Source organism: Nelumbo nucifera, chromosome 1 (genome assembly GCF_055504915.1).
Source record: "Nelumbo nucifera cultivar China Antique chromosome 1, China Antique-T2T, whole genome shotgun sequence".
NCBI classification, from domain to species: Eukaryota; Viridiplantae; Streptophyta; class Magnoliopsida; order Proteales; family Nelumbonaceae; genus Nelumbo; species Nelumbo nucifera.
In genome coordinates, this window is record NC_142649.1 from 56,507,117 (window position 1) to 56,527,496 (window position 20,380).

A 20,380-nucleotide genomic window follows, 5' to 3' on the forward strand; every position below is an offset into this window, starting at 1 on the left:
TCAAGTAGGATCCTTGAATCTTGATTCTAAAATTAGGGAATGCGATTCCCAGTTGAAAGGTAGGTAGAAAATTTTTGAAATTCACCCTCTCATTCCGCAACTGTTTTGGCATCCATACAATGGATTCTACCATCCCTTTCACTTGAAACTCTCTCTCTCTCTCTCTCTCTCTCTCTCTCTCTCTCTCCTTTCATCATATTAATTTATACTTCAAAATATTTCTGATCCAAAATTGAATTACCTCTTCTATATTAGGGCCTGGTAGGCCTTATATTGCTTCTATATTCAATCATTGTCTTCCTAGTTATTGCTTGAATCATTTCTTTTTTACTTTCTGATGGATAAGAATTTCTTTTGCTTGTATTATTTTCTTGCATTTTGGGATGCTTTAATTAATGACAATGGAATAAGAATGGACTGGTTTAGCATCCAAATTTTAGTTAATCACTAATATTTTTCATTTACATGGGTAAATGGAAGCTGGAATAAATTTTCAGCAACAAAGGTTTATTCATGTAAGTTCTTGAAGCCCTGGATAAGTGACACTAATTTGATTTCTCCTGGACATTCTTGATGTATTAAATTCTTTTGTTACTCCCTTGCTTATGTTCTGGTTCAGGCTCTATTTTTTTTTTACATGAACAAGAAACCTCAAGATGAAGGACTGATTGTTTTTATACCAAATTGATATAGGACTTCCAGCCAGTGTTGCATGGGCTCTCCTAAATAGATGTCTGTTGGACATGCATCATAGTCTGGCACCCCACTAATTCTTGAGGATACTTCTACATTACATAGAAGAAAATAATCTCCAAAATTCATTATCTACGTTTTTGCAACTTCACACACACACATAGATTGTCCATTGGGCAACAATGTTACTTACCTCAAATGTTTTTTTTTTCCATGGTAGCTCATGCCTCTCTGAATTGTATAAGCCATTAAAAGATCCACTAATAAAGCGTTGTGTCGAGATAATAGAGATGGACAAGGAACATGTCTCTATTGGAAGTAGTGCAGTTTCAGCAGCAAGAAGCATTTGGTCAAAAATTTTTCCTAAGCCTCGAAGGTCTTGGATACCAACTGGTTGCTTGGTAATGGAACCTTCTAATACTTGTTTTTTTTTTTTTTGAACTTGTGTACTTTCAGAATAAAATTCATCTTGAATGTGCAGCAACTTCTTGAGGTTCTACATGGGGCTCTACCAAAAATGTCTCTAATTGCATCTGACTTCAGTTACCTTCCTGATGTGAGAATAGCTGGTGATAGAGCTCCTTTAGTTTCAACCAAGGTATATTATCTTTCTTGCTCATAGTTATTAGATAGTTTCTACTTATTAATCAGTTTATTCCTTCTATCAGAAACCAGAAATGAAGTTTAGGTTTCTTAATTTTAGCTTGCTATTCTCTACTGAAGTTTGTGATTTTAGTATCTACTCAGCTTTTCTTTCCATGGATTTGGTAGCTGTTCTGCCTTTCTTTTATGGGACAGCCCTTGCATCTCATTCCCTTTTCTTACTTTGATGAAAAGAAAGAACAATTCTCAATCTCGTATGAAGAAAACCATCAACTTACAGAAGAATAAGGATCTCATCTATAAACTTAATTATTTTCGAATTTGTTTCATATCTCTGGATTCTTTACTCTAATAGAATTATAAAGGCTGTGATTCTGCCTTCGTTTTACATTAACAATTTTGTGTTGTTGGCTTTTGGTAGACAGATTTAACAAGTATGATTAACATTGTTTCTTTTAACTCTCCAGAAAGATGGCAGCAGTTTAGATCATAGCAGCTACATTGATGCAAAGGTTTGTCTTTTTACCTTCCTTTTCTAATTTCCTCTCTGTTTGGTTATTTTTTATTACATTTCCTAATCTTCTTTTTTTCCTCTCTTGATAATTGATTAATGGTGAATGCAATGAACGCAAGATTATTTTCTTTATTGATAGCAATGCAGATTTCTTTCTCATCCCAGCTATGACTTAAATAATTAGTCCTTTATGGGTTTACTGTTACTGCCATGAATGCCTGACTTTTTATTCATGAGAGCATTATGGATTTCATTCTGATAGGGACGAAAACTATCAAGAAGTGGTGGTGAGATGGCTAAAGAACAATCATCAAGGAACTTGGACTCATAGATCTTCAAACGACTTGGTTGATTCTATGGCCATACAAGGGGCAGAAAGGGTTTGGTTACTCTGGGGGGCATTTACTTATAAATGAAATGTTTTGGACAAACTAAGGGTCAAGTGGTGTCTCCCAGCCAAAATTTGGGATTCTTTGCATGATTTGCTTATAAACCGTTTTTCTATAATCAGAAGGTTACCAATAAAAAAAAATAATTGGAAATTACTATCAAATACTTGTCCATGTGTAGCTGCAGCGGAACTCTTGTAATTTTACATTTTATATAAAATAAAGAACAGAGGGTGGAATAACCTCATGTAATTGGCACACAAGGAATTAATGAATGGCATCGGCAAGCATACAAATGACCTGTTTTCAGGTAAAAAAAAAGGCTCTAGGTTCTGATAGAACATGAAATATCTGGGTGTTGGCTGTTTTCTTACCACTCCAAGCTGACCCAGCCTAGACACAACCCATTGACGACAGTATTTTTGTTTGAGTTTTTTTTTTTCCAGAATTTTTAGGGTGAGGGCCTTTTGTGGCTAGCATTCCTGGATAAGATATTGAGCATTAATCATCTTAGACAGGTGGTGTAGCCATTCTCTATAAATTCATCATGTGCCAAGATAGTCTTAATCCGTGTTTATAATCTGATCCATTGCAAAATGACATTTAGGGGATCTATGATGTTATTGTGGTGTCTTAGAAGCTCCATATTTCCTTTCAGGTGATTCTCCTTTGATATCCTAGCCTGGTTTTTTGTGTCAAACTGGTTTGACATTTGGATGTATAGAGTGGTACACTTTAAAGCTGTGCTTGCAGGGAAACTCTTCTCCTTTTCTTATTGACCATTAGTTTGACAGATAACTTGTTTCTTTTTTCTGGTTTTAATTATTTGGGAATTTATTAAGGTTGTTTTGGGTTTAATATAAGTGGTTACAGATGCAAAACTTGGGAAGATAAAAACAATAATTACAAAAACACAGGATATATGATAAACATAAAATGCTGAAGCATAACAAAAATAGATGGAAGTTCTTATCGTCTAATTCACAATTTATTCATCGAGTTTTGTTTTTAACATTTATTGGCATTTGAGTTACAATTTTATCATTTTCAAAAAGAAAAAAAAAATCAAGTTTTTATTGTTTACTTTGTAAAGTATTTCTTTATCATGCAGTTATCAATAGTGCTACTAAAATTTCCCATACCCTTTATCTGCAGTGATTTTATCTCAGTGATTAGTTTTGTAATATATCTTTAAATTTGATTTGAATTGAAAATATTTTCTGCCTACTGGATCACATGACATTACTAAATATCAAATACACTAATGCAATGATATTCTCCTCTTAAGTTGGTGTTCTTAAAACATGCTCATAGTAACCTAACCTTGTTCCCAAGGTCATTGTTGTATCATCTTGCTAAATCATGTCCCAGTTTTAGGTACTAAGATAAAAATCTTACAAGTTGGTCCAGATATCCCATGCTAGTTCCTAAGGTTTTCAAGTCTTTCCTTGTGGCAGGGTGATGCTGATATATTTTTTCCAACAGACTTCTGGATCCTAGAACGCATGGACCATTACTGCTCTGGATGGATGAAGGTGCAGAAAGACACGTCATCAAAACAGGGGAAGAAGAGAAGAACAATTATTGTGAGTTATATTCTCCCCTGACTGAAAGTTTGAACTCACACCAAGAAGATATGAACATTGAAAGTAAATAAATTTAACATGATGAATTAGCTATTTTACAAAATTGTCAGGAATAATGGCTTTCTGAAAGAGGGCAGGGTTTATTCTATTGATTTGTACCTTCTCAAAATACCATCTATATATAGTGGAAGTGATACTTTCAAGAGTTTTATGCAAGAAAAAAAAAAAGATAAAAAAAGAGATCTAGTAACCCCCGAGTATTTACTCACATTTCTCCTCCTTACTGAGAAGAAACTCAGCTTGTAACTCCTTTTGAAGGGAAAATGATTACATTCTTTTCACGAGGTATTAAAAATGTTTGCTTTGCTTAAAATTTTTGTCACAAGTAATATTTATTTTTCCAAGTTCTTAGTTGGTAATTTTCTTTTCATTTGATGGTATCATTGTATAAATACTTCCTTCAAAACTGCCTCTCTTTCTGTAGCTTGATACAGCATCTTTCATGGAAGAATTTGGCCTCCCATCAAAGACAAGAACCAAGGATGGGTACAATCCACTTCTTGATGATTTCAAGAATACCAAGTTTTACCTTAGTGTGCCAACACATAATACCAAGTAGAGCAGATCACTGACATTTTTTACTGGAAAGCATATCTTCAGGCAATTCCCAACTTTTTTCCAGGAAAGCATACATGTGGATATGCAAAAGTGTTTATGTAATTTAGCTTCAACCATTGGAAAGACGATCCAGTTTTAAGACACAATCAGTTGGGCCCGGTTAATGGAAAAGCAGGAGCAGAGTTTCTTTGTTTTTGTTAACAGATACTGAAGGCAACAGGTTTTCTGATGTCCAGTGAATGCTCGAAATGCACATAAGCATGGAGAGGATGAGTGTATTTTTTTTCAAATTTGTCAAATGTCGGTTGTATTTATTTAAAATAACGATTACCTTAATCCATGTATTACGTATTTGAAAAGAATTTACCATTAGAAGTTCAATTGATTGGATCTTCCAATTTGCATTTAGTGTACAGGCAGTAATTTGTGCATGGCTATGTGCAAAATGGAAAAACAGGAAAGGGAATAACTCATTCTTGGAACAATATACGGTGCATCTGCTGCAGCATGCAGCAAAAGACGTGGACCAACGATATCTTTGGTTCTTGTTTTGTTAAATGTGAAAGTACACTTTCTCAAAAGTAAAACATCGTTAACGTAACTGTTTTGAGTTTTGGATTTAATGTGCAGCCAATGTTGGTGAAGGCACCTTAAATTCTTGTGTGGCTGCTGCATTCAAACATTGACTTGTCATCAATGTGTTATACTGCTATTGTCCATTTTATTTTTCCTTTACTAAACTAACCCTCGTCCAACTATATGGAGGTTGGTTAGCTGAATATTGTTAGATATTGAACCCTTAATACCAAACCGATATCAACCTATCCTCGTCATTTTTCCCTCGAGCTATAGTGCCCTTGCCCAGCTCACAGAAGGAATTTGCCGAAAGGTAACTTAAGTATTCTCATTCATGTCCACCTCAATTAAAACATTACACACATATATAGGCCATGGCCACATGATCACAGGACAAAAAAGGAAAATTAAAGGTTGTTATAACATCTAATGATTTTTGGAATTTTCTTTGCCAATTAATTGTTTCGTCAAAGCATGGCCTCTAAAATTCCTAACATCTCGTCCTTCGAATGTCTAGTCAGATGGTCCCCTCTGCCACGTTAGCTTCTTCCTCGATGCATATCATTTTATGCACAAATTCATCACACCCGACTTAACCCACATTCTCAGGCTTGCTAACTTTAAATTGAGCTTGAATATCAACAACTTCTATTTATTTGGATACAACAGAAAATTTCAGTAACCTTTACTATTTTAATGATAATTCCACACTAGTTGTTTTGAAGGTAGACACAGATTTTCAATGCTACATACTTGTAATACTTCAATGTAGAAACTTTAATCAAACAGAACTGTAATTTATCCCAAATTTTTAGATTACGGAAGTTATGAAGTTCTAGTCTTCTAGATACAATAATGTCAAGCACAAAGCACAAAGATGAATCTACTCTATTATGTATATACCATTTGATTACTTTCATTTTGTTCTTACAATAAAAATTATGTTAATAGAATGCCATTTTATCCAACCTTAATTTTTAAAATGAATTTTATTAAAAAGTATTAGGACATCAAAGGTTATTTTATCAGAAAATTGGATATCCGCACTTTACAAAAAAAAGATAATATTTAGAAAATGTGCAAATTTATATTTATTGACTCTTAGGTATGTTTTTACATATTTAAAGGTTATTACATAATTATAGTTAATATTCATTCAATAAATTTATTATTTTTTATATTTATAGGGGGATGATATTGAAGTCAAAATTTATAGTGCAGAAATTGAATCATTTTGGAATGAGTTAAATGAGGGTATAGCATATTGCATTTGAGGGTTGATGATTGATTGTGCTGATTCTATCTATATCTTAATGTGTATTAATATAAAATTGCAATTCACTAAAAATACAAAAATTATCTATAGTATTGACAACTGTAAAGAAATCCCCTTAGACAAGTACAATTTTGTTAAGTTTGATCATATTCTAGAATATGTAAACAAAAAGGTTTTTATAGATATATTTCAGTTTATTCTTTTCTTAAATATATTAAAAAATATGTCTTTTTTCTAACATTTGTATCTAACATAGATGTCATTGAAGCAATCATTTGTGTAGGTGATACTTATCTAGTGTATCCAAATTAAAAAGAAAAAAAGAAATTCTTTTATTAGATCAATAGTGTGTTTATTTAATATGCTTTTGTATAGTGTTTAATATTTACTTATTTAAACATTTTTTATTTGTGATGAAATGTTTAGTTGATGACATGTTGATTCCAATAAGGTTCATTTTGTGGGACAAATTTGCATATATTGTTCATTTCTGTACTAAAGAAATAAAAAAAAAATTATAATTGTCATTGGAAGTTGTGTGAAAGTAATCCTTTATAATGGTAACATTAAATTTATTTTTCTTGAATAATATAACCTCTCTTCTTACATGTTAAACATTAGCCTACATCCTGATTTTTTGTGTTAAAAAAAAAGATTACAAAACACTTATGAATTAGAGCCCACTTGTGAAATAGAACCCTTTTGAAATGCATTGATGCCAAACACCCACTTTGAGAGGAAAAACTTTTGCTGTTTGTAAAATACAATCTAAGTTGTTTTGGGAGCCTGATGTAAATGGCATCTCCTAATGAGTGTAGGTCAAATAATATTCGGAAAAATACGGGCTGGCCTAATGTAGATTTTTTATTCAAACTACAAAGCTATAAACATTCAGAAGGTCCAAAAACCACACTCTATGCACCCATATCTACTTGTGAATTGGCATCAATTCCAAGCTGGAACCTACCCCAAATGTACTTTGAACCTACAAATTCTGACCCTGGGGTTATCGGTCATTCTCCCAATAATATTTATACTTGATACTTTTTTAATTGAAAAGACAAATGAGGATCTGAATTAGTTAAGGTGTAATAAATGTGCAAAGGCTCCCAAAATAGCGTTGGCTGTTTTTTCCAAATAGCAAAGTGATCTCACATGTGTACTCTTTGTGGGTAAAAAAAAGTTGACTCTTTGTGCACTTGGCACGTGTAAATTTTTTATTTATTTTTTGAGTAAAGCGGCACATGTGAATTTATTGCTTACAAAAACATTTTCTCTGAAAACCAGACTAGATCAACCAATTGAACCGATCGAATTGTGACCTAAGACTTATGAAAAAAATCATAAAAAACCGCCCACCCATCTGGATCAACTTGGGACCGGCCAACCAAACAAAACTTAAGTCTTAATTTACTAACCTAAATGCTTAATTATTGTCTTCCACCACCCCTATTGCTCTTGACAATTGACTAGTTCTACCCCTGTTATTATCATCTATTAGTCTTTGTCAAAATCCATACACACAACACACTACATGAGGTATAAATTCTTTTTAAAACCCAATATTACCCTTCATGCTTCTCCAACCCGAACCCTGACTGTAGCTGGCGGCACAACTGTTCCACTCCCTGTCTAACTTCGATTTGATATTTTTAATTTTTTTTTTATCACTAAAAGATATAGAAGAAGGAGATCAAGAGAGTTGATTAATGAAGTTACAACGATTAATGGAGTTGCAATAATTGATGGGGTAGTTGATGTTATGCCAAATGGTTGACTGCTATGGCCGCCACTGTTCCGTCTCCAAATGGTCGACCACCATGACGAAGCTGCTGCTATTGTTGTCGGTGGTCTCTAAGTAAGTCGAGGCTATTGATTGGATTTAGGGAATAAAGGCAGGACACTTCCACTGTTCCATCTCCAAATGGCTCATCGCCATGATGAAGTTGTTGTTATTGCTGTCGGCAGTCTCTAAGTAGAGACTATCTGTTAGATTTAGGAAAAGCGATTTAAGGAAAGCTAGGACGCTTCAGTGTTTCGCGAATGGCTGACCTCCATGATGAACAAGAAACAAGAAAGGATGGGGGGAGTACAGGTCGAGACTCATGCTGCACATAGCAATAGATACAGTCCAAATCTCAGACCTCTGGTCCGGAAATGGAGTTTAGTTGGCCGATCTGCACATCACAACTCAAACTCATGCCGCTGCGAGAAGAATCGACCTCCGGCCGGTTCAAATACTTTGAACGTTCAAAACAGGGGAGGATGGTAAGAGAGAAGACATGAAACAAGGAAGAAGGATTTTTCTCTTAAGGGCAAAAAAGACATTAAAACAATAAAGGTAGAGTTAGTAAATTAAATAAACAATAGGAATAATTTAAGAAATTTGCGCAAAATCAAAAACCACAAACCCCCGTTACTCTTTCTCTTTCGTTCGAACTCCAGCCATCACCGAACATCGCCTCCTCCACCGCTAGCAACAGTCGGGACTCGCTGCCTCGCCGCCTCGCCGTCGACCGCCTCAAGCAGTAGCCGGCGACGCCAGGTACTCTCTCTTCTCCGGCGGTGGTCTGTTCACCGCCACTTGCGTGACAGTGGTTCCTCTATTCTCCTATTTCCTTCTCCTTCTTCTCCTCCTCCTCCCACCGCCTCACGCCTGTTTCTGCAATGTCCAGCAATTTATTTTATTTTTAATTTCTGAATTCGAAAGTTTGTTAATTTCTTTTATTTTAAAATTTAAATATTTATTTTTAATTTATGAATTCGAAAACTTGTTAACATTCATTAGTTTTGTTTACAGGTTTAGTCAAATTCGATTGATCTTTGTTTCATGCTTCCAATTCACCAAATTCTTGCACAATAGACAAGACGACCCACCTACTTGTTCAGTTCCAGGTTAGCTTAAGCCCCCCTTCAAAGCTTGGAACAAAAATGCAGAAATAGTGAAATTTAAACTTCAATAAATTGATATTATATTTTGAATTTTGTAAAAATAAATTAAACAATTATATATTATAATTTAAAAATTAGGATAAATAATTGTGTTTAATTTATAATTTTATACTATTTAATTTGTTAAAATTGAGCTTTAAACTTTGTTTGTTGATGTATTTGTTTAAATTGTCTTAACTTTGAAAGATTGAATTGTTATTTTATTTTTATATTGAATTATTTTGAATTAGTTTTTTTTATATTTAGTATTTTTTTGAATATATGTATATATTATTTATTACATCAGCATGATTCGACCTCTAATTCAATCTCAAGTTCTCGACTGAACCTTTTAACCCGTGAGCCTCTGCTTACCGGGTGGATGTCCGATCCGATTTAGGGATGTCAGTGGATTGTATAAAGTGGTAACTGGTAACCCCCACTGATGCCTACTTTAAACTTGTTTTGGGTCAGGTTGATGATAAACCTGTGCTAGACCCGACCCATTGACATTGCGTCGTTGAAATATTTGTGTATATAGGCTTGATTGATTATAGTTTACTGTATATGGGATGGATTGGGCCAGCCCTTTTGGGTTGGTGCAACTCTGGACCGGGTTGGTTCGATTCAAACCCACAATGAACCTGATACATTGACATCCCCTTTTCATTCATGATAAACCTCTTTGCAGAGTAACCTTTCAGGTTAAAATGGAGGATACGCTGCCGATGGAGTTTTCTGTACCTGAAAGCATCCTACAACCATTGCTTATAGCTGCAAATTCGTCTCGTTTAGACGAAGCCCTAGAGTGTCTCCTAGAAGCAGCTAGAACTGCCCATGGCCGCTCTGACCTCGCTTCCCACAACATTCTCCTTGTGGGTCTACAACTCTCTCAACTCCTTTCTAACTCCTCAGCACCTCACCTTCTCGCCTTGTCTCTCAGACTACTCAGGAACCTCTGCGCTGGAGAAATCGTGAACCAGAACTCTTTCATCAACGAAAATGGTGTTAAGATCATCTTGCTTGCTTTAAAGTCTGTAGGGTTAGGTTCCAATCCGGATTATGGAATCTTTCGTATTGGATTACAGGTTCTGGGGAATGTCTCCTTGGCCGGAGAAGAACATAGGTCTGCAATTTGGGGTCAGTTCTTCCCTGTTTGGTTTGTGGAGATTGCGAGTATTCGAAGGCCTGAGATTTCTGATGCCCTGTCTATGGTTCTGTACAACTGTTGTAATGGAAGCCATGAACGCATTGGAGAGCTTTGTGGGATTCAAGGGTTGCCTATTGTAGCGGAAATTATCAGGACTGCTTCAACAGGTTTGCTTTTCTTTGCTTTAAATGTGTGATTTTGTTATATGGTTCTTTGCTTTAACCATGAACTGTAGTCTCTACATTCTTATTTCTTAGTTATTCCATTTTGCAAGCCAAATATGAAAATTGGGTCTTTTATATTTCCTCTTTTATTTTGGTTTTTCCAGTTGGATTCAGAGAAGACTGGTTGAAGCTGCTTCTTTCGAGAGTCTTCTTTGAAGATAACCACTTCCCTCAATTGTTTTCTAAGTTAAGCTCAGCCCAGTCTACCATTATTGGTGGTGATGTTGATCATGGTGATTCCCTTTTCACAGCTGCTGAGGTGTTCTTGTTGAGTACCCTTTCAGAGGTTTTGAATCAGAAAATTGAAGAGATTATTGTTTCAAATGATTTTGCATTTTGTGTTCTTGAAATACTGAGGAGATCTGTTGTAGTCATTGATTCTTGCTCAAGAGGCAAATCTGGTCTTCCAACGGGTTTTGCCACAATTGATGTTCTTGGATACTCAATCACCATTCTAAGAGATATTTGTGCTCGGGAAGATATGAGAAGTTCTAAAGAAGAAAACTCAGTGGATGTTGTCAGTACCCTATTGTCTTCTGGGCTCATAGAACTGATGTTAGATTTGCTTCGTGACCTTGAGCCACCCGCAATAATCAGGAAGTCAATCAAGAAAGTAGAGACCCAAGAAGGGCCATCATCTTCTGATTCACCAAAGGTTTGCCCCTACAAAGGATTTCGAAGAGACATTGTTGCAGTCATTGGCAATTGTTTGTATCGAAGGAAGTATGTGCAAGACTTAATTAGGAAGAACAATGGAATTCTTTTGTTAATGCAACAATGTGTTACTGATGAAGATAACCCCTTCTTGAGAGAATGGGGCATCTGGTCAATAAGGAACTTATTAGAGGGAAATGCAGAAAATCAAAGGGTAGTAGCAGAACTGGAGCTTCAAGGTTCTGTTGATATTCCTGAAATTTCTGGTCTTGGTTTACGGGTAGAGGTGGACCAGAAGACTCGGCGTGCAAAGCTGGTCAACGTTTCCTGATTTATGATTCTTGGCACTAACTATAATTAGAACGTGATTTGATGGGGCTCACTAGAGGCCTTGAAGTGGGTAAACTATACTCATCTGACATAATGTTCTGATTTGATCCTGTAATCTTCCTTGTTGCTGGTTGCAAATAGCAGTCGTAGTGTTGTACACCTTTTTTTCTTGTTTTTTTAGTTATTGAACTTTTATACTTTGTGTCTTCTCACATCTAGTTGAAAAACAAGAATATACAAAGATGAGTTGACAGCTTCACATGAATATAAATGTTTACACTTTGATGATCAGACGAAACTTTTATAACTCTTCATCTTAGGAGCTGGGGAGTTAGCATAGACCGGCTGAGAGTTAAAGGCAATGGCATTATTTCTTTTACATATTGTGATTGGTGTTGTAAATGAAGAATGTAGTCTGCTCATGGAGATTTCCTGTCTTTTGGCCCAGATTTTGGTGTCACAGTTTCCTGTCTTTTGGCCCAGATTTCCTTTTTAATGCTATTTCAAGAAAGGCCCTGTAGTTAGGACACCAATGGTGTATTTATATTGTTATACTGTCTAGCCATGTATAGAATAGTTTGACTCCCCAATGTTTAGATCAAGATGATTTGTTGATTCATCAGATACATCAACAACGAAACATAGAAATGCTACTTGATATATTTTTTTTAAACTTAAAGGATCATTCACAATGGTTTGCACTTTGGAACCTGTCAAATGTGGAACAAGACTTTAGGATAAAGAAATGTAAAGGCTTCCCCCCATTGAAGCACAAGAAATGTAAAGGCTTCAGATCTAATTGAAGCACAAGAATATACAAAGACGGGTTGACAGCTTCACTTGAATATAAATGTTTACTATTATAACTCTTCCTCTTAGGAGCTGGGGAGTTAGCATATACCGGCTGAGAGTTAAAGGCAGTGACATTATTTCTTTTGGATATTGTGATTGGTGTTGTAAATGAAGAACGTAGCAGTCTGCTCATGGAGAAACTTTTCTACCAAACTTGTCTATTACTGTATCTTTTTCCTTAATTATTATGGATGAGAAGCAGGTGCAAATAATTGATTATTGGGTTTTGAGGATTGTATCAGAAACCAGAAATGAAGGTTAGGTTTTAATTTTGGCTTGCTATTCTCTACTGAAGTTTGTGATTATAGTATCTACTCGGCTTTTCTTTCCATGGATTTGTTAGCTGTTCTTCCTTTCTTTTTATAGGACAGCCCTTGCATCTCATTCCTTTTTCTTACTTTGATGAAAAGAAAGATCAATTCTCAAAACTCATATGATGAAAACCATCAATTTACAGAAGAATAAGAAAAGCAACTTAGTTGGGCCTTATCTATAAACTTAATTATTTTCAAATTTGTTTCATATCTCTGGATTCTTTACTCTCATAGAATGATAAAGGCTGTAATTCTGCCTTTGTTTTATGTTGTGTTGTTGGCTTTTGGTAGACAGATTTAACAAGTATGATTTACATTGTTTCTTTTAACTCTCCAGAAGGATGGCAGCAGTTTGGATCATAGCAGCTATCTAGATGCAAAAGGTTTCCCTTTTCTATCTTCCATTTCTAATTTCCTCTCTGGTTATTTTTTATTAGATTTCCTAATCTTCCTTTTTTCCTCTCTTGATAAATGATTTATGCGAATGCAATGAATGCATGATTATTTTCTTTATGATAGCAATGTAGATTTCTTTCTCGTCCCAGCTATGACTTAAACAATTAGTCCTTTTAAGGGTTTACTGTTACTGCCATGAATGCCTGGCTTTTTATTCATGAGATGGCTAAAGAACAATCATCAAGGATCTTGGACTCATAGATCTTCAAACAACTTGGTTGACTCTATGGCCAAACAAGGGGCAGAAAGGGTTCGGTTACTCTGGGGGGCATTTGCTTGTAAATGAAATGTGGTGGAAAAACTAAGGGTTGAGTGGTGTCTCCCAGCCAAAATTTGGGATTCTTCGCATGATTTGTTCATAAACCATTTTTCTATAATCAAAAGGTTACCAATAAAAAAATAGAATTGGAAGTTACTATCAAATACTTGGCCATGTGTAGCTGCAGGGTAACTCTTGTAATTTTACCTTTTATATAAAATAAAGAACAGAGGGTGGAATAACCTCATGTAATTGGCACACAAGAAATTAATGAATGGCATCGGCAGGATTACAAATGACCCGTTTTCAGGTTAAAAAAAGGTAGGTTCTGATAGAACATGAAATATCTGTCTTTTTATTGTTATGTTTAAATACTCTCTTAATAAAATATTAGGGGGTGGAGTAAACTCATGTAATTGGCACACAAGAAACTAATAAATGACATTAGCAGGCATACAAATGGCCTGTTCCTCTCAGGTAAAAAAAGGCTCTGGGTTCTGAGTTAATCTAGCCGTTTTACATGGTCTGAGTATGCATTTTGATTCCTGATTATAAATGTTCATCAATGTTTACCTGTAATGCTTCCATATAAGATGTCTAAGATTGTAATTTTGTAGGGGATATATAAGATGTTTTGGTAAGAGAGCAAGAGAATTAATAGGTTTATTGTCAAATATGAGGCTAAAGGTCCATCTTTTATAATTGGGTCTTATTGTTCAGTTACAATAAGCCCAATAATAATAGGGTTACTTCTGTGTCTATTATTTACAGGCCCTATAGGTTCTGACCCAGCCTAGACACAACCCATTAACGACAGTATTTTTGTTTGTGAGTGTTTTTTTTTCTAGAATGTTTAGGGTGAGGGCCTTTTGTGGCTAGCATTTCTGGATAAGATATTTTTTTTAATCAATAACCAAGAATTTCATTAAGATTAAATAAGAAGTATGCATACAAGCAAAGGGAGGTAAGCTATCTTAACTCCCTTGCAAACAACAAAACAAAATTACAGGATTAGAAATGAGCCCAAAACAAAGAATCCCTAATCACCCCTTGCTTTGCTAACCCCATCCGCAAATGAATTAGCAGATCTCTTCACCCAACTGAATTTTATTTCAATATCTTTTGCCAGCCAATTAAATTTTTTTTCCTTTCATTGCTGTAATTCCACATAGCAGTCTTGTCTTCCTTTAGCCATCTTACTACCACCTTCGAGTCCCCTTCCATTATTAGTCTCCTAATGTTCAACTCCCTTGCACTTTGAACTCCTTCCAAGGCTGCCATGAGCTCAGCCCTTAGTCACCCTCTCCAATAGGGCTTGAGTAGATGGCTGAAATAATCCCCTCTTCATTCCTGAATACTCCCCCAATATCCACCTCAGTGGTGTGTTCTTTGTAAAGCGGATGGGGAGACTAGTTTTCACCTACTGGTGTCTTGCCATTTTGCGAGATTAATTTGGGAATGGGCTTTGTCCTTTTTTGGTTGCAGTTGGAACCCCCCATCAGACTTGCAAGGCCTTTTTTCCCCTTCTTTTTTCAAGTGGCGGATAAAAAGGGGAAGGACAATGTGGAGAGGACTAAGGGCTGCAATGCGTTGGACACTTTGGAAAGAAAGAAACTCTAGGATATTCTCAGAAGCTCAGAGAGGAGCAGTAGATCTAAGGGCTATCATTCAATTTAGGGCGGTACAGTGGCTGAAATCTTTGGAGCTTTTCACAGATTACACTGTGGATGACTTGTTGAGGAAGTGGGGTGAAATTGCAAGTTGCACACAAACTAAGTCAGTAATGTGTGTGGTTTGGACCCCTCCACCTAGTGGTTTCGTGAAACTAAACTTTGACGGGTGTAGCAGGGGAATCCAGGACAATCAGGGATTGGGGGTGTTTTTAGGGATGAAAATGGGGTCATTTCTGCCATGTTCTCAGGCTCAATTGGAGTGGGTGACTCCCTTAGATCTGAGATCTTTGCAATTATGGAAGGAGTCCAAAAAGCTAAGGAGTTGGACATCAGGAAACTCTTAATTGAAGGGGATTCAGAGGTGGTGATAGGGTGGCTGCTTAAAGATCACAATGGTTTATGGAAGTACAATAATGAGAGGAGGAAATTTAAGTGGCTGGTGCGGGAAATGGAAGTTAAGATATGTTGGGTTAAAAGATCGGCTAATTCCCTAGCTAACAGTTTAGCTAAACAAGGGGTAGAAAGGGACTCATTTTTTTGGGCCAAGCTGTAACTGTAGTGTGTTTTCTTTCTTTCTTTCTTTCTTTTCTTTTTCTTTTTTTCCTTTTCTTGAGGTTCTTTGTTGCTCTTGGAAGATAAGCTTGTTTGTCTTCCTTTTGTAAATCTTCTATTGATGATTTAATGAAAGTGTTATTGATAAAAAAAAAAAATTAAGTTTTAAGAAGCCCAAGGGGGGAGGTATCCAAGAGGGACTTGTGTCCTTTTTAACTTCTCAACAAGTCATCCACAGTGAAGTCTGTGAATAAATCCAGAGATTTCAGCCAATATGCCATCCTAATGTGAATCAACTCTATCAGGTTCTCAATGCTTCTTTCTTGTTCTGAAAAAATTCTTGATTTCCTTTCTTCCCATAAGGTCCAACACACCGCAGCCCTTAAACACCTCCACATGATCCTTCCTCTTTTCATTGGCCAGCTGAATAAGGAAGGGGAAAACAAACTTTGCACATTCATTCGAGGGTTCCAGGTACACCCAAAAAGTGAGAAAAACCACGCCCATACAGTTTTAACATAGCGGCAAAATACCAAAAGGTGTTAACCAGATTCCCCATCTGCCTTGCAGAGAATACACCTATGCAGGGATAAACAAGTCTTGGGTCTCTATCTTTGAAGCAGATCACTTGTGTTGATTCTTTTCAGGAAAGTTTCCCAATAAAAACTCCCAACCCAAGGAGGAATGGGCTTGCACCAGACCTCTTTAATAGGGAAAGACAAACCAGGAAGAGCAGGTTGCTGAGTTAAGGTTTTGAATAGAGATGCACAAGAGAACGAGCCCGAGGGTGAGGGGGTCCAAAATCTGCTGTCCTCCTTTGAGGGATCCAAGAAAACGTTTTCAAGTATGGCCAAAAGGTTCGAAATGTTACCCAAATCTGTATCCCTGACAGCCCTTCTCAATCCCAAATTCCACCCAAATCCTGAGGCAAAATCAGAAGGAACTAGGAAGGAAGAAATGGTCTCATTTTTCAAGTCAGGGAGAGCATACAAAGAAGGGAATTGGTACATTAAGAGAGTATCCCCCACCCAAGTTTGTTCCCAAAATTTAATGAGATTTCCTGAGTTCAAATCATACCTGACCCAAGGGGAGAAAACTGGTAGAAGGTCATGTATGGCTTTCCACAGAGAAGCACTAGTAGTCCTTGTCAGAATTCCAGGATCCCAGCCATTGTCCTCCCAACCATAAATGCTAGCCACTATCTTAGCCCACAACTTATCCTTCTCTAAAGGGAACCTCCATAACCACTTCCCCAATAAAGCCATATTTCTTTTTCTTATATTTCTGATCCCAAGACCTCCTTGTTTCTTGCTTCTAGTAACCACTTCCCACGCATCCTATGGTCCCACTTTTCCTCTCCTAGCTCCCATAAAAAGTCCCTCATCAGCTTTTCCAATTTCTGGATAAGATATTGAGCATTAATCTTAGTCATGGTGGTATTGCCATTCTCTATAAATTCATCATGTGCCAAGATAGTCTGAATCCGTTTATAATCTGATCCATTGCAAAATGACATTTAGGGGATCTATGATGCTATTGTGGTGTCTTGGAAACTCCATATTTCCGCTCAGGTGATTCTCCTTTGGTATCCAAACCTGGTTTTTTGCATCAAACTGGTTTGACCTTTGGATGTATAGAGTGGTACACTTTAAAGTTGTGCTTGCAGGGAAACTCTTCTCCTTTTCTTATTGACCATTACTTTGACTGATAACTTTTTTTGGGTTTTAATTATTGGGGAATTTATTAAGGTTGTTTTGGGTTTAGTACAAGTGGTTACAGATGCCAAATTTGGGAAGATTAAACAATAATTACACAAACACTGGATATGTGATAAACAGAAAATTCTGTAGCATAACAAAATTGATGAAAATCCTTATCGTCTAATTTACAATTTATTCATTGAGTTTTGTTTTTAACATTTATTGGCATTTGAGTTACAATTTTGTCATTTACAAAAAGAAAACAAATTGAAGTTTTTACTGTTTACTTTGTAAAGTATTTCTTTATCATCCAGTTAGCAATAGTGCTACTAAAATTTCCCATACCCTTTATCTGCAGTTATTTTATCAGTGATTAGTTTTGCAATATCTTTAAATTTGATTTGAATTGAAAATATTATCTGCCTACTGAGATCACATGACATTATTAAATATCAAATGCACTAATGCAATGATATTCTCCACTTAAGTTGGTGTTCTTAAAATATGCTCATAGTAACCTAACCTTGTTCCCAAGGTCATTGCTGTATAATCTTGCTAAATCATGTCCCAGTTTTAGGTACTAAGGGTAATAATAATCTTGCAAGTTGGTCCAGATAGCCCATGCTAGTTCCTAAGGTTTTCAAGTCTTTCCTGGTGGCAGGGTGATGCTAATATATTTTTTCCAACAGACTTCTGGCTCCTAGAACGCATGGACCATTACTGCTCTGGATGGATGAAGATGCAGAAAGACATGTCATCAAAACAGGAGAAGAAGAGAAGAATAATTAGAGTTATATTCTCCCCTGACTGAAAGTTTGAACTCACACCAAGAAGATATGAACTTTCAACATTGAAAGTAAATAAATTTAATATGAGTTAGCTATTTTACAAAATTGTCAGGAATAATGGCTTTCTGAAAGAGGACAGTTTATTCTATTGATTTCCACCTTCTCAAAATGCCATCTATATATAGTGAAAGCAATACTTTCAAGAGTTTTATGCAAGAAAAAAAAAAGATAAAAAAGAAAAGATTTAGCAACTCCTGAGTAAATTAGTCACATTTCTCCTCATTACCGAGAAGAAACTCAGCTTGTAAACTCCTTTTGAAGGAAAAATGAATACATTCTTTTCACGAGGTATTAAAAATGTTTGTTTTGCTTAAACTTTGTCACAAGTGATATTTATTTTTCCAAGTTCTTAGTTGCTAATTTTCTTTTTATTTGATGGTATCATTGTATATATACTTCCCTCAAAACTGCATCTCTTTCTGTAGCTTGATACAGCATCTTTCATGGAAGAATTTGGCCTCCCATCAAAGACAAGAACCAAGGATGGGTACAATCCACTTCTGGATGATTTCAAGAATACCAAGTTTTACCTTAGTGTGCCAACACATAATACCAAGTAGAGCAGATCACTGACATTTTTTACTGGAAAGCATATCTTCAGGCAATTCCCAACTTTTTTCCAGGAAAGCATACATGTGGATATGCAAAAGTGTTTATGTAATTTAGCTTCAACCATTGGAAAGACGATCTAGTTTTAAGACAATCTGTTGGGCCCGGTTAATGGGAAAGCAGGAGCAGAGTTTCTTTGTTTTTGTTAACAGATATTGAAGGCAACAGGTTTTCTGATGTCCAGTGAATGCTCGAAATGCACATAAGCATGGAGAGGATGAGTGTATTTTTTTTCAAATTTTGAATTTGTCAAATGTCAGTTGTATTTATTTAAAATAATGATTACCTTTATCCATGTATTACGTATTTGAAAAGAATTTACCAATAGAAGTTCAATTGATTGGATCTTCCAATTTGCATTTAGTGTACAGGTAGTAATTTGTGCATGGCTATGCGTAAAATGGAAAAACAGGAAATGGAATAACTCATTCTTGGCGAAATATACGGTGCATCTGGTTCGTGTTTTGCCACTGAAAAGTAAGACATCTTTAACGTAACTGTGATAGGAGGGGCGCACCTGGTACCCGTGATCTCTCACACGAGCGGCAACGGCCTGATAACCTTGCTCTGCCATAGGGGATACCATGACCATGAAGGAATATTATCAAATCCATTTGGTTCAGAAAATAGCAGCCACTCATGCACAGCTTTAGTTATTTACGCATATTGATCACTTGCCTCTCTGGCGTAATCGTTTTCTGTTAAATATTTCTTATAAATATCATTATAGTATGAATGTGAAGGGGAGGAAAAAAGAACTCACATCTTTATCTCATCTTTCTAGAGCTTCCCTCACGTTCGAAGTGGGGCAAATTCTTCCAAAACCCTATCAATTGGTGCTGCTTTCATTCCGTTCTCTGCCTCCATGGCTGAACAAGTCGCAGCTGGTGTTCAAACCAGATACAAAGTATTAGAATATGCCATTGAAGAACTACGTGCTTCTTGCACAGACCACTAAACCAAACTCGACAACATCCAATCAACCCTCAATGAATTGGTCCTTCGCCTTCCTCGCCCCGACAAGCCCATCATCATTCTTCCTCCTCAATCGATTTCCTCATCTTTTGCTGCCAACTCCTCCATTTCCGTTTGTCCCCTCTGCTACAAAATCTCACACTCCAACCCCCATGACTGGTTCTTCCAGGCTGAGCTTTATTTCAACTTCCATCGTACCCCGGACGACCAACGAATCGACATCGCCTCTTTCTTCATGGCCAACCAAGCTCTTAGCTGGTTTCAATGGATGCACTGCAACCAACAGCTATCCACTTGGACCAATCTTACTACAACACTGGAAGAACAATTCAGACCGTCTTCCTTTGTTAATCACCAAGCCACTTTGCTCAAGCTAACCCAAACCTCCTCAGTCTCATATTACCAATCCCGCTTTGAGATCATTTGCAACCGCATTGATGACCTATCCCCTCAAACAATCCTTAATTGCTTCATCTTTCCACTTAAACCCGAAATCCAACAGGAGCTTGCAATCACCAAACCTATCACCATCTCCTTTGCCCTCTCCTTTGTAAAACTAATAGAGGATAAACTATCATTTGCCCCTGTTATTCACCCC

At 36.3% G+C, this 20,380-nt stretch overlaps 2 protein-coding genes across 16 annotated transcripts in view; both read left to right on the forward strand.

Annotated features, from left to right (window-relative positions):
- Positions 1 to 4,811, forward strand: part of LOC104586024 (NADH dehydrogenase ubiquinone complex I, assembly factor-like protein (DUF185)) — an 87,846-nt gene extending 83,035 nt beyond the window's left edge. Inside the window, exons 10-14 of the mRNA XM_088896869.1 lie at positions 914 to 1,094; positions 1,175 to 1,291; positions 1,764 to 1,808; positions 3,657 to 3,785; positions 4,270 to 4,811. Of these exons, the coding sequence (XP_088752995.1) occupies positions 914 to 1,094; positions 1,175 to 1,291; positions 1,764 to 1,808; positions 3,657 to 3,785; positions 4,270 to 4,404 (607 nt within the window). The 3' untranslated portion in view covers positions 4,405 to 4,811. The remainder of the gene's footprint in view (positions 1 to 913; positions 1,095 to 1,174; positions 1,292 to 1,763; positions 1,809 to 3,656; positions 3,786 to 4,269) is intronic.
- Positions 4,812 to 8,076: 3,265 nt separating this feature from the next.
- Positions 8,077 to 19,168, forward strand: MEE50 (ARM repeat superfamily protein). 15 transcript variants are annotated; one of them, XR_016081479.1, is made up of 6 exons: positions 8,077 to 8,800; positions 9,056 to 9,150; positions 9,878 to 10,503; positions 10,665 to 11,614; positions 13,048 to 13,093; positions 18,012 to 19,168. XR_016081479.1 is itself a non-coding variant. In XM_088896872.1 (4 exons), the coding sequence occupies exons 3-4, from the start codon at positions 9,897 to 9,899 to the stop codon at positions 11,543 to 11,545; spliced, it is 1,488 nt and encodes a 495-aa protein (XP_088752998.1). In that variant the 5' UTR covers positions 8,077 to 8,800; positions 9,056 to 9,150; positions 9,891 to 9,896; the 3' UTR covers positions 11,546 to 19,168. The 15 variants fall into 15 exon arrangements, 3 of the variants coding, with proteins under 3 accessions (XP_088752998.1, XP_088752996.1, XP_088752997.1); XR_016081480.1 differs by having other exon boundaries at positions 18,040 to 19,168; XR_016081483.1 differs by having other exon boundaries at positions 18,624 to 19,168.
- Positions 19,169 to 20,380: the final 1,212 nt, after the last annotated feature.